Here is an 11,984-nt window from a genome sequence, read left to right on the forward strand (position 1 = left end):
GCTGAAGCTGTGCCCACAGCTGCTCCTTCCCCCAGGTGCTCTGTCCCAGGGAGATGGGAGTTTTATCGATAAGCCCCTAACTGGAGCTGCTACCTTTCTTTCAGAGATGCCCTGCGCAGAGAGGAGGAATCTAGAGAGGCAGTCTGGCTACAGCAGCTTTGTAGAGTAGTGGTGGGCACTGCCCATTTTGAACTTCCGGTGGCTTTGTTTACACTGTGAGGGGAAATCCACCTACTCAAGCCTCTGTAATGGCGAATGCCCTTCCCACTACCAAGCTGGAGCGTCCCAGGTTGACTTCAGACTTCTATGCTGGCAATGAGAATCTCAAGCCACTGGATCTTAGCTTGCTGGGCTCTCTTGGGGTGGGATCCGCTGAGCTAGACCACTTGGCTCCCTGGCTTCAGCTCTCTTTCCAGGGGAGTGAACGGTTGTGTCTCACTGGCATTCCAGGCACCACTGGGGTATGAAAGAAAACTCTTGCAGCTAGCTTGGTGTCTGCCCAAATGGCCTCCCCGTTTTGTGCTTGAAACCCAGGGCCTTGGTGATGTAGGCCCCCAAGGGAATCTCCTGGTCTGCAGGTTGCGAAGACCATGGGAAAAACATAGTGTCTGGGCCAGAGTGTACTATTTCTCAAGGCACAGTCCCTCATGGCTTCCCTTGGCTAGTGGAGGGAGTTCTCTGACCCCTTGTGCTTCCTGGGTGAGGCGACACCCCACCCTGCTTTGGCTCGTCCTCCATGGGCTGCATCCACTGTCTAACCAGTTCCAATGAGATGAGCAGGTACCTCAGTTGGAAATGCAGAAATCATCCACCTTCTGCACTGATCTCCCTGGGATCTGCAGACCAGAGCTATTCCTATTCAGCTGTCTTGCCAGCCTCCGGCCACTTCTAAGTCTTTATCAGTAAAATATGAGGGTTGGACTCAGAAACTCAAAACTCCTTTCCAGACTTTCTTAACATTTTTTTGATTCAATGAATTTAATAGACATTTTCTTGTAACGGGTTCCACAGATCTTCATGCAGAATCCAGTGATACACAGGCAGCCTTAACATTACTCTTGTCTTGGTTTTCATCTGCCTTTCTATCCATTGTCCACATAGTGAAATTTATGTTCTTTGGTAATCATCATTGATCTATTATATTCTTATCTATTTAAAGCTTTATTCAACCATGAGCTTCCCCTGCCATAACATTTTTCTGGTTTCCTTTTAAGGTTACCTTGTATTCAGCTATTTTAAAAATATTTCTATGATCAACCAGTGCACTCTGAGTATTGTGTACTTTACTGGAAATTGTGTTGATGTTCCTGTAAATTTTTTTGTAATTCATATTTAATAATGAAAGGGTCTCCCATTTCTCTCTCTTAAAGTAAAACCCGTTAATGTTTATCTATTATTCAAATTAAAACTTCTACTTTTAATGGAAATTTATTCATTTTTGTGTATCTCTGCCAAACTTTTCTCTATTGATATAACCCATTATTACAGACTTTTATCTTTTTTGGATACCCTCTGAAGCCTCTTCCTTAAAAGCACCACTGGCAACAGACTCTCCTTTGAAATATTAATTAGTTAATTTTACATACGGATTTCATCAATTCTACTTTTTTACTTGTCTTTTGCAACTACATTTAGTATCATCGTATACGTATAAAAATATATCTTAATTCCTTATTCCTTCTAATTTAAATATCAAATTTCAGATGTTATTTTTTTTTTCTTTTCAACTCTACCTCCCATTCTAAGCTACAACTGAAATCCCTTCCCTATAGCATTTTCTATCGTGAACAAAACAAAATATCTTAGCCTTGTGAAGCAGTGCTCCCTAAAGGTCAATATGCATACAAATTACCTGGGGACCCTGCTAGAATGCATATTGTAACTCAGTTCTGCATCTTTAACAAACTCTCATGGAATGTCAGGGCTCCCGATTTTGGGATTATGTTTCAAGCAGGAAGGAGTTAGGGTTTTTCTGTTCATAAGTCCTATTTTAAGGCATACTTTCACCGTGAGTTTTTTTTATTGTCGCTTAATCCTTTTAATGTGTTCCTGGGACTCTTTGATTTAGTTAACATTTGAACAGTGCTTTAGAATTCCCCAAGCATTTAAACACACAGTATCTCATTTGATACCCAGAGCAATCCCGTGTTGTAGGGTGGCTTAGGGTCCTGAAATTCAAGATTGTGCTGATAAACCTGTGGTGACAGAGTTAAGACAAGGAAAGATTTCTCCTCTGATTCTGCATCTTTCTCCAAACTCTTTCTGCTAACATCATTACCTCCCACTTCAAATGTAAAGAGAGCCCTTTTCTCTCCCATCCTGAACAAACCACTGGTTTCTAACTAGTCACATTCTCTCCCTGAGCTTATGACTATGATCAGGAGATCAGATCAAGCTTGGGCTCATGCCCATTCAAGCGGCCCATTTATGAGGTGGGTTAAGAAGACCAGCAGCCCTTCTAGAACCACATGGATTATGGAATGTCCATTTTCCCCAAATGAGGGAGGGCTGTCCCAGAAGAAGGGTGCAGGGGTTATTGGGCAGAAAAATGAACACGTATCTGCTATTTTACCTCTTGATTTCCCAGTGCATACACGCGTGCACATGCACACACACGCACTTTTGAAAACTTCCTCTCTAAACCTAATAACATTGCTCGAAAATTCACCCTCTCCCAGAGAAGAGACAGTAAAAAAATTTGTGCCCAGCCACTGTATCGAGCTACAAGGTCAAGATCGCTAGATAGTTCACAATATTCCCAATCAGGTTTAGAAATAATATTTCATGGATATATAATCATGGGGCTAAGTCATATGTTTTGCCTATTCACAATATTTAACAAAAGAAAAACCATATACTCATAATAACATCTGTGATTTTTAAAGTGCACGCAGCACACTCTATTCACCAGTTAAGAGCATAAGACACATTTTGCCGGACAGACTGGAGAGCAAGGGCCACAGTGGCCTCAGTTCCTCTGTCAGCCAATTTGTTTGACCCCAGGTTATGCTCTCAGGAAGGTTCTTCCTTGTCCAGTGTCCTCAATGGACATTACTGAGAGGGCCACCAGAGCCTGACCATCTGGGAGCTGGTTCAATTGGCAGAATTACAGGGCTTGGCGTTTGCTTTAGGGATCGAGCAATCCCAGGGGTCCTAGACTTAAACTCCCTTGAAACTTAGCTCATTTAGAACTTTAGTTAGATACTAGGAGATGTGGCTCCTGGGAACCCTGTTAGTTCCTAGAAATTTAATCAAATTTTTGAACTTTATCTCAGCCAGTGTTAGTTTTCTCTTTGTAAAGGGAGCTGGAACTCAGCAAGTCTACAAAGTATAATGGTAGATTGCAGTGGCAAAGCAGAGCTCATCTACTTCCAGTCGAGGCTGCATCAGCCAGTGATGCTTTATGATGAGGGAATTGTTGCCTCTCATTTTTGGAAGAGGTCTGTGTGATCAGGCTTTCCCCATGAATCTTTTCTTCTGCACTTTCCCAATTCTTTTCCCTGGTTTGAATTAACATTACCCTGAGGCAGTAAATTCAAGTTTTGCAATTCAGCAGGGAAGTAATTGGCCAAACCTCAAAAAGTCTTATATCCCTGGTTACAGGTTGAAAGATTTTATTTGCAAAATTTGTATGTTCTTTCCTTTTACACTTTCAGGTAGAACTTTACCAAAAATGGAAAAAAGTAGGCAAGACATCCTATTTTTTAACTTTTTTTTTAAAGGAAGAACTTAATTGCTATATAGTCTAAGAACCAAGGATCAATGGTTAATAATGAACCAATTATGTAGCTACCTCTAGCCAATGATTGCCACTTCTCAGCTATGGATTAAAGAGTCATCATCGCTCCAACTATCCCTCTTACTCTTAGAGTGTGTCGCTTGCAATACTCACCCACCTCTATCAAATTTTGCAGGACAGAGATCTGAGAAGGGAACCCCGGAAACAACAAATGTTCATCATAGCTATTCTCAAGTTCCTTGGTTTTTAAGTTGTTTGTTTTGCTAACCATTTATTTTTATAAATGAAAATATGTTCATTTTATCTATAAACAAAAAATGTTTATTCTCCCCATTCCTCTATTTTTTTCCCTCTGTATTGCAGAGAAATTTTATCTTCTAATGGGATATCAGTCTGCTTTCTTACTGAGAGTCACTTTGTTATGACAGGTCTCTTAGTGGCCATCTTATTGTAGTATCTATTTCCAAAGAATGTATAGGCAGAGAAACGTCTTTAGAATCCAATGCCCTGAATTCAAGTTCTGTTTTAATAGTTGAGTAACCTTGGATAATCTTTGAGAACTCGTTTGTTTTTTCTTAATCTTGATCTAGGAAATGATCTAATAATGCATTTCATGCTTTCCTTTTAACTCTATTAGGGGGACGGGTCACATATGCATCATACATGAAGATAGCTTTTCAATTGCAAATGTTCACAAAAGTTCAATTCTAGTTTAAAATAATCATATTACTGTTATTTATTTACTTCTTACTACCTTGGAATTCATGCAGTACTATTTTATTTCTTACTATAGCTCCCTCTCTTTTTTCTTATAACTTTAAGATCCTGCCTGTTTTTGGATAGATCTTCCTTCCTCTATATACTTTTCTTCATTCATTCTTAGCCCTGGAAGTCAGCCAAGGTTTCCCTTCCTCACTTTTATTATGACATACCCTTTGGCAGATAGTAAAGATAAACCTCTTTTTATCGCTAAAGTTGCACTTAAGTTTCTTTTTACGAGAGAGTGGTTTGGCCTGGTTCTCTAAACACTGAAAACATTATTTCCAACTACACATCAGAGTCAGGTGATTTTCTTGAGCCTTCTGGAACATGTCCTTCCTGTCCCTTAGACCCAGCTACATCCTCTGTTTTTAAATGGAAAGCACTTGGCAAATAGTTAACCCTATTTGCTTTTTGCCAGAGTCCCATTTCATTTTTTAAGTTCTGGATGCAAGTTCCAGAACTATCTGCAGCATTTTCTGAAACATCTTTTAAAACCAGATTACAATATCTCCTTTGTGCACCGTTTCTCCTTGAAGAAAATGACCAGCATTTCTATCCTTGGCTTGCTGAATGGAGTAAAATCAAAGATTTTCCAGCATCCCTGGTTCTTCTACTCTTGATAGAGTTCCCAGAATAAATCCTGCTTCTAAGTGAAAACTCTTGGATGAGAATAAGGGTTTTTAGGAGTTTTGGACTAGATTTTCTTCTTATTCCAAACCATCAGTTAGTTTATATTTAAACATAAGTGAGGCCTGAAGACTTAATGAGTTGAAAAATATTTTGGGATGCCCAGAAAGCAATGATGAAATTCATGGAAGTATATACTTTTTAAAAATTGAAGGGAGTACTTTGTGACCAACCAGGTCACTGCTGTAGCAAAATATAAAATATGCCATGGTCAAAGCAGTGATGATTTCTTTTGGGTGGGGTTCCTAGAGATTCCAAGAAGATATCATGATATATGTGAGTGAAACATATCACCAGTGAAGTTCTGTCTGCCTGGCACTAACTTTTTACTTGACTTGAGTTGTAGGAGGAACAGACACCTTTACATATTGCCTCCCGCCTGGGTAAAACAGAAATTGTCCAGCTGCTTCTACAACATATGGCTCATCCAGATGCGGCCACTACAAATGGGTACACACCGCTGCACATCTCTGCCCGGGAGGGCCAGGTGGATGTGGCGTCAGTCCTATTGGAAGCAGGAGCAGCCCACTCCTTAGCTACCAAGGTAAGGAGAATGACATGATGACAACATGGACCAAGAGGATTCCTACATCATGGTCTTTCTACTCTACCACATACAGAATCAAGAACGTAGATCTCCTTAGGCCTTGACTTACTTCTTTCTCTACATATTTAAGATTCATTGTCTAAATGATTTAAGGGAATTGTGAGATTCCTTATATCTTCAATAAAGAGTGCTGAATTTCATTCTAATTAATGCCAATGTTTCTAGGACAGGTATCTAGTACTCTAAGACGATTTTCATAAAGCAAGGACTACTTTTTCTTCTCTTTTTATTATAAAATCTATAATATATTCTTAAGAAAAAGATAAATGAAATTCCTAAATACATTGAACTGGCAATACTAATGAGGAAGAGGGTACTGCATTAGATTGGCAGTACTATATTTGTTGTGAGTTGTAGTACCAGATCGAAGCTCACTTTACTTATGCATTTTTGCAACCCTACTATTAGCCACCACTTATTTGACATTCTCGTTCCCATATTAGTTTCCAACGTTACCAACTACACTCTTGCTTGGGTATTTACAGTGTTTAAACAGAGCTGAGCTGGAAAATCACACTTCCTTAGTTGTTATTGACATCGAACAAAGAATTTGACTTATGTTCCAAGTTTCATGACAGGGCAGAGTAATTTTTCCTATGCTTTATACATGCTATTTGACATTCACAATGTGGAGATGACTTAGAATAAAACATGAATATACTCAGCTAATGAGAGCAAAACTGAGCCAGCACACGTGAATTTGTCATGGAGCGAAATAATTCCCACAAATATAACAGCGATTCAGATTAACAAAAGGACAATTTCAATTCTCTCATAATCAGTAGGCATAAGCACTGCATCCAGGGAGAGGGAAAGTTGCAAATATAAATTGAGCTAGTGATGTGGCATCTGTCCTCTTATAAGTAGTAGCAGCCCACTAGCTCTTATGGCTTATCTGGTTGCCTGTTATGACTTACCTGGTTGCCTATGGCTGTGAAAAGTACTTTGATATAAGAAATTGACAATTATTGAAGTTCTGAACTCTGAAAAGTTGAAAGGATTTTAAAAGTTCTTTTTTAAAAAAAGAAACTAAGCAACAAATGTAGTAATAACTCGAGAGATTTGGTAATTGTCTTGCCAGAGGAGGGTGTAAATCATCAAAATTAAGATACATAAAATACAGAAATAGAAAATAAAATGTAGTCTCTTATCTTTCAAAGATATTTAGGATTTAAAAAATATAACTATATCCATGGTAAATTAGGGCAATAAAATAGAATAAAATGTTAAACAGCTTTTTTTTTTTTTTTTTTTTTTGAGTCAGAGTATCGCTCTGTCGCCCAGGCTGGAGGGTAATGGCATGATCTTGGCTCAATACAACCTCTGCCTCGCGGGTTCAAGCGATTCTTCTGCCTCAGCCTCCTGAGTAGCTGGGACTACAGGTGCCTTCCACCACGCCTGGCTAATCTTTTTGTATTTTTAGTAGAGACGGGGTTTCACTGTGTTAGCCAGGATGGTCTCCATCTCCTGACCTCGTGACCCACCCACCTCGGCCTCCTAAAGTGCTGGGATTACAGGAGTGAGCCACTGCACCTGGCCAAACATCATTTTAAGAGTTCAGCTGACTAGGGCTGAACAGTGGTTGATTCATCATTATTAAAGCCATTTAAGTGTTCCTAAATATCAGAGGGTAAATGAAGTCTTGGTGAGATTAACATAAAAGAAGAAGGTAGATGTATGACTCAAGAGATGCCTTCTGACTTTGGTTTTGTTATTCTACAGTAGATTTTATGTAGTTTTGTCTAGTAATCATTTCCAAACTTATAAGAGTTGGATCACTATTCTAGCAAGACTTTAAAGATAAGGAATTTATTTTTTCTTCCTCATCACGTAGTTAGTCTCAAAGAACTCTGTTTCATCCTGAGTATCACCCTAATCATTGTGTGCCTTGAGTGGGGGGAGGAGAGCTCTAACCACAAGTGCTGGTTTATATGGACAATTCAAGAAAGAAGAAATACTTCCTACCTTTGTCCCACACTTGGAAAAAACCAGAAGATTCACTCTCTTCCAAGAATTTATTAATACCAAATGTTCAAAAAAGAAGCAAAAAGAAAAACGTCATCTCATTTAAAAATAATTTGTCTGGAGACACCGAAAGGGCAATATTGCTTCTTGGGGGATATTCTGTATTTATGATGGGGGCTTAAATGGTCCCAGGATAAGCCATAGCTTACAGCACCTAATCCAGCCATATTTGCTATGTGTTTTACAGGCCCTGGTCAGTGTTAGAATTCCCCTACTCCCACTGTAGTGCCAGAAGAGCATGTGGTTAAACTGTCTGGCCAAGAGGATGGATTTGACATCATGGTGTAGGAACTGTGCCATCCTCGAGATCTTAGTCCAGAGACTTATCTGTATTTATAAGACACTGCTAATTACAGAGTAAGGCCATTGGTTAGGCACAGAGGACACTGAATGTACACATATCAACATGTGTAGGAGAGCAGCCCTCTGAAAAAAAGCTTTAAAGCTTTGGTGTGTTTAAACTCTGGTGTTAATCAGCCCAACATCATGCCAGAAGTAGAATGTGTTTTACAAAAGCAATTGGTCTTCTAGGCAGTGTGAGTCTTCTGGGAAAGGGGACAAGTCAGGATGGGAGTTGCTTTATAATAGTGCATGTTTTTTGTTCTATAGACCATTTATCTTGCCATTTCTCCCGAAAATATGTCAATTAATTCACAAATACTTGTTTTTACTATGGCTGCCAAAATATCCTAAAATTTAAATGAATTTGGAATTCAGGTGTTACAAAAAGGATTGCAAGAAAGAGAAGGAGGGTTGGAGAGAAGGCAGCTGTTGTTTCAAGTCTATTAATTTTAGAGTCAGGAAAAAGATTTTTTCCCCATTCACAAATTGGAGCCAGTTTACTGACACTAGTGGCTTTTAAAAATCCCAAACCTATAAAGTCAGATTTCGGTCTCCAAGCCCTTAAAATAAAATTTCTTTTGTTCAGTCTATCAAGCCAAACTTTTGTATGTTAAATTTTATTCTTTTTCTTTGTCCTTGTTCATGGCTAACAGATATAATGCTACCAATATTTTTTCCAAATGAAGAATCAGTATAGTTTGCTTAATATGTTAACAGATAAAAATATTTTGTGAAGCGTTACAAAAATAAATACGATTTTACTTTTGTTTCTCACATTTTCAGAAGGGTTTTACTCCCTTGCATGTAGCCGCCAAATATGGAAGCCTGGACGTGGCAAAACTTCTCTTGCAACGCCGTGCTGCCGCAGATTCTGCAGGGAAGGTAAAGATTTTCTATACCTTATAATTATGTAACAATCAAGGTGATAGATTAGGAGATCTGTAAAGACATTTTTCTCACTTCTCTGAAAGGAATGTGAGAGCACCTGATGAAACCATACCAAATAGACATGGTGGCGATGTCTTCCATGACCGTCCATGTACACACTGATTCAGAAAACATTTTGAGCTGTGCCTCAAAGTCTTGTCACAACAGCCCCAGAAGTCTCTATATTAAGAAGGATCCCTGCAGTATTAATGTAGTCTTTCTTACATAGCAGTTTAGACCTTTATACATTGTGACCATCAAGATGCCCTTTGCTGGTGGTATGCTCATTTTCAATTTTAGTTATGTTTTTAGTATGAAAATTATTGGGGATTTGTTTATTTTCATTTTTTTTTTCTATTGACTATATTAATTCATTAACATGAATGTAATCAGCATCAGTTTCCAGGCATCCTGGTAGCTTCAGGGCAGCTAACCCTAATTTATTAATGCTGAAACTTAAACACACCCTTTACAGAATGGCCTTACCCCGCTCCATGTTGCTGCTCATTATGACAACCAGAAGGTGGCGCTGCTGTTACTGGAGAAGGGTGCTTCCCCTCATGCCACTGCCAAGGTGAGGACCACAGAAAAGGATTTATAGGCATAGGGTGTAACTATCACCTGAAAACACATGAGAATTGTCTTTTAAACACATGGTATAGTATAACTGCGACTAGTCATGGCGATAGTAGTTTTTGGTATTGACACCCTTTTTTTCCCCTTGTATTTCCACCAGTTGCGTCTAGAAAATCTTTTTTAAGATTTTTAAAGAGTCAGCAAATATTCAGGGGATGTGCCTGTAAACCAGTAGACATGAATCTTATTGCTAACATTCTGTGTGTTAGAGAATGAAGTCTGAATTTTGAGAAATGAGAAATAAAGTCATTAACATGTTTTCCCTTCTCTCCTATAAACCAAATGCTGTGATTAAAATGTCCTTTTATACTCTCATTCTTTCAGACTTCAAACTTCTATTTGTTTCTTTGTTTTTTTTTTTTTTATGTTTTACCTGTGTTAACTATAGCGTGGATCCCTCTAAGTCCCTGGACTCGGGGGTGGCTGGGGGGATGCCTTTTTGGTGTACATCTAGCACCAAATTCCGAAACAGCTCCAACTAAGACTTGTACTTACGGACAGGGCATTTTCCACCATTCTAGTTGGCCCCTTATTAAACTGAAAATATATATGAATGTCGTATAATGCAAAGTCCTCATTGCATCTTTCGTTCATTAACTCAGCACACCTATTTTGAGAACATGTCAGGGTTTATTTAAAAAATATTGATCGTAATGGGAAAATATGTATGCTGTATTAGACAACATAATAAAACAACTGCCACCATTTATTTGCCAAACACTACGCCGAGCACTTTACAGCAATATCTCATAATAACCCCGTGAGACTGGTATTCTAATGATCTCCATTTTGCAGATGAGAAAGTGAGATTTAAGTAGGTTAATTTTCCAAAGTCATCTGAATAATATGTGTTAGAGCTTGTACCTGTGTTTGACCTCAGGCAGACTGACTTTAGAGCTGATGTTCTTAACCACTAGGTCCTTGTGTCCCAAAGCAATAGAGAGAGATTTATTCCATTCTATTATACAAGTATATACATATATACTCATATGCCTGTTTAAATTATGCATATTATAAATATAAAATAGGATATATACAAAAATATGTTCTGTACATTTATATATAAATATGTTATATATAATATACATATATAACTTTGTACACATACATACCTATACATCTATATATATTTATATCTTTTTGATGCCAATAAACAGTTTACAATAAAGTACTTGAACTGTCAAAAGAGGATGCCAAATGTTCATAATTATCCACAGTGTTCTTATTCCTCTTTTTTCTACAACCTCATCAATTCTACACATATTTTATGTCTTTCTTCACACTACTAGAGTAGTGTTCATATCATATTCATTTGCATATCTATGAGGTGTTTAATAACATATGTGAGTTCCCAATAAATTTGCATGAAAGAATGAAGATTGAGCAACTATGGAATAAAAATATACCTGCTCACTTAACATGGCAGCATTTTTTTTTTCGTTAGCTTTCCAGGCTGACCATTCTCAACATAGATACAAAAGACTTCATCAGTACTCATGAGTACTTTCATTGAACTCTTATGATGTGCAAAGAAAGGATTGTAGGTACTCAATGGGAGGTAAAATTGTAAAACGTGTGTTCTCTTTCCACAAGGGACTCTCAATCTACTTGCAAGAGAAGACCTAGATTATAAATTAATGTGTATGGTTTTCCTAAAGAGACAAGCATAGCCTTGATTTCTATCCTCTACCTTGTATGGTCCTTAATCTTAGGCATGCATATACCGAGTTCAGACGATGACGTAAAGCATTTCTCTACTCCAGAGTCCACAGTAGGATGGGTATTCTGGGAATGCCTCTCTAGTGTCTTTCACTTATCTGCCCCAGCCTGTCAATGAACATGAGCCCTTCATCTTTGGGGCAACTCCTAGAGGTCTCCAGATGGTAAGATCCCCATGGTAGTCTCCACTTTAGACTCTCTTTCTGCTCATTATAATGTCCCCTCTCCTCAACACACATGGTCTTTTGGCCACGAGAACTTTGCTTCTTTCCACCAGAGTCCAGAACCTTCTCTTAATCTTTATTGGGAGTGCTGCAATTATTTGAGTCCCAAAATGTTTCCTCTTTGTGGAGTAAGAGGGCTTTTCAGATCTTGTATGTTGAGTATCTACCAGACAAACCTCCTCCATTGCCAGAATTGACACCTTCTTTGATGGTCGCTTATGTTGTTTTGCTAAAATGTCCCTTTACCTGACCTTAGTAGAGCCCATGCTGTAGGCGGGGGGGGGGGGGGGGGGGGGGGGGGGGGGGGGGGGGGGGG

General features: G+C 38.7%; 1 protein-coding gene across 40 annotated transcripts in view; it reads left to right on the forward strand.

Annotated features, from left to right (window-relative positions):
* Window positions 1–11,984, forward strand: part of ANK2 (ankyrin 2) — a 706,278-nt gene that overhangs the window by 591,045 nt on the left and 103,249 nt on the right. For 34 of the 40 annotated variants that reach the window (XM_025384698.1, XM_025384687.1, XM_025384674.1 and 31 more), the window contains 3 exons: window positions 5,535–5,732; window positions 8,946–9,044; window positions 9,565–9,663. In XM_025384698.1, the coding sequence (XP_025240483.1) occupies window positions 5,535–5,732; window positions 8,946–9,044; window positions 9,565–9,663 (396 nt within the window). The remainder of the gene's footprint in view (window positions 1–5,534; window positions 5,733–8,945; window positions 9,045–9,564; window positions 9,664–11,984) is intronic. The other 6 variants (XM_025384686.1, XM_025384699.1, XM_025384691.1 and 3 more) reach the window with 1 other exon arrangement.

This window comes from Theropithecus gelada, chromosome 5 (genome assembly GCF_003255815.1).
Source record: "Theropithecus gelada isolate Dixy chromosome 5, Tgel_1.0, whole genome shotgun sequence".
Taxonomy (NCBI): Eukaryota; Metazoa; Chordata; class Mammalia; order Primates; family Cercopithecidae; genus Theropithecus; species Theropithecus gelada.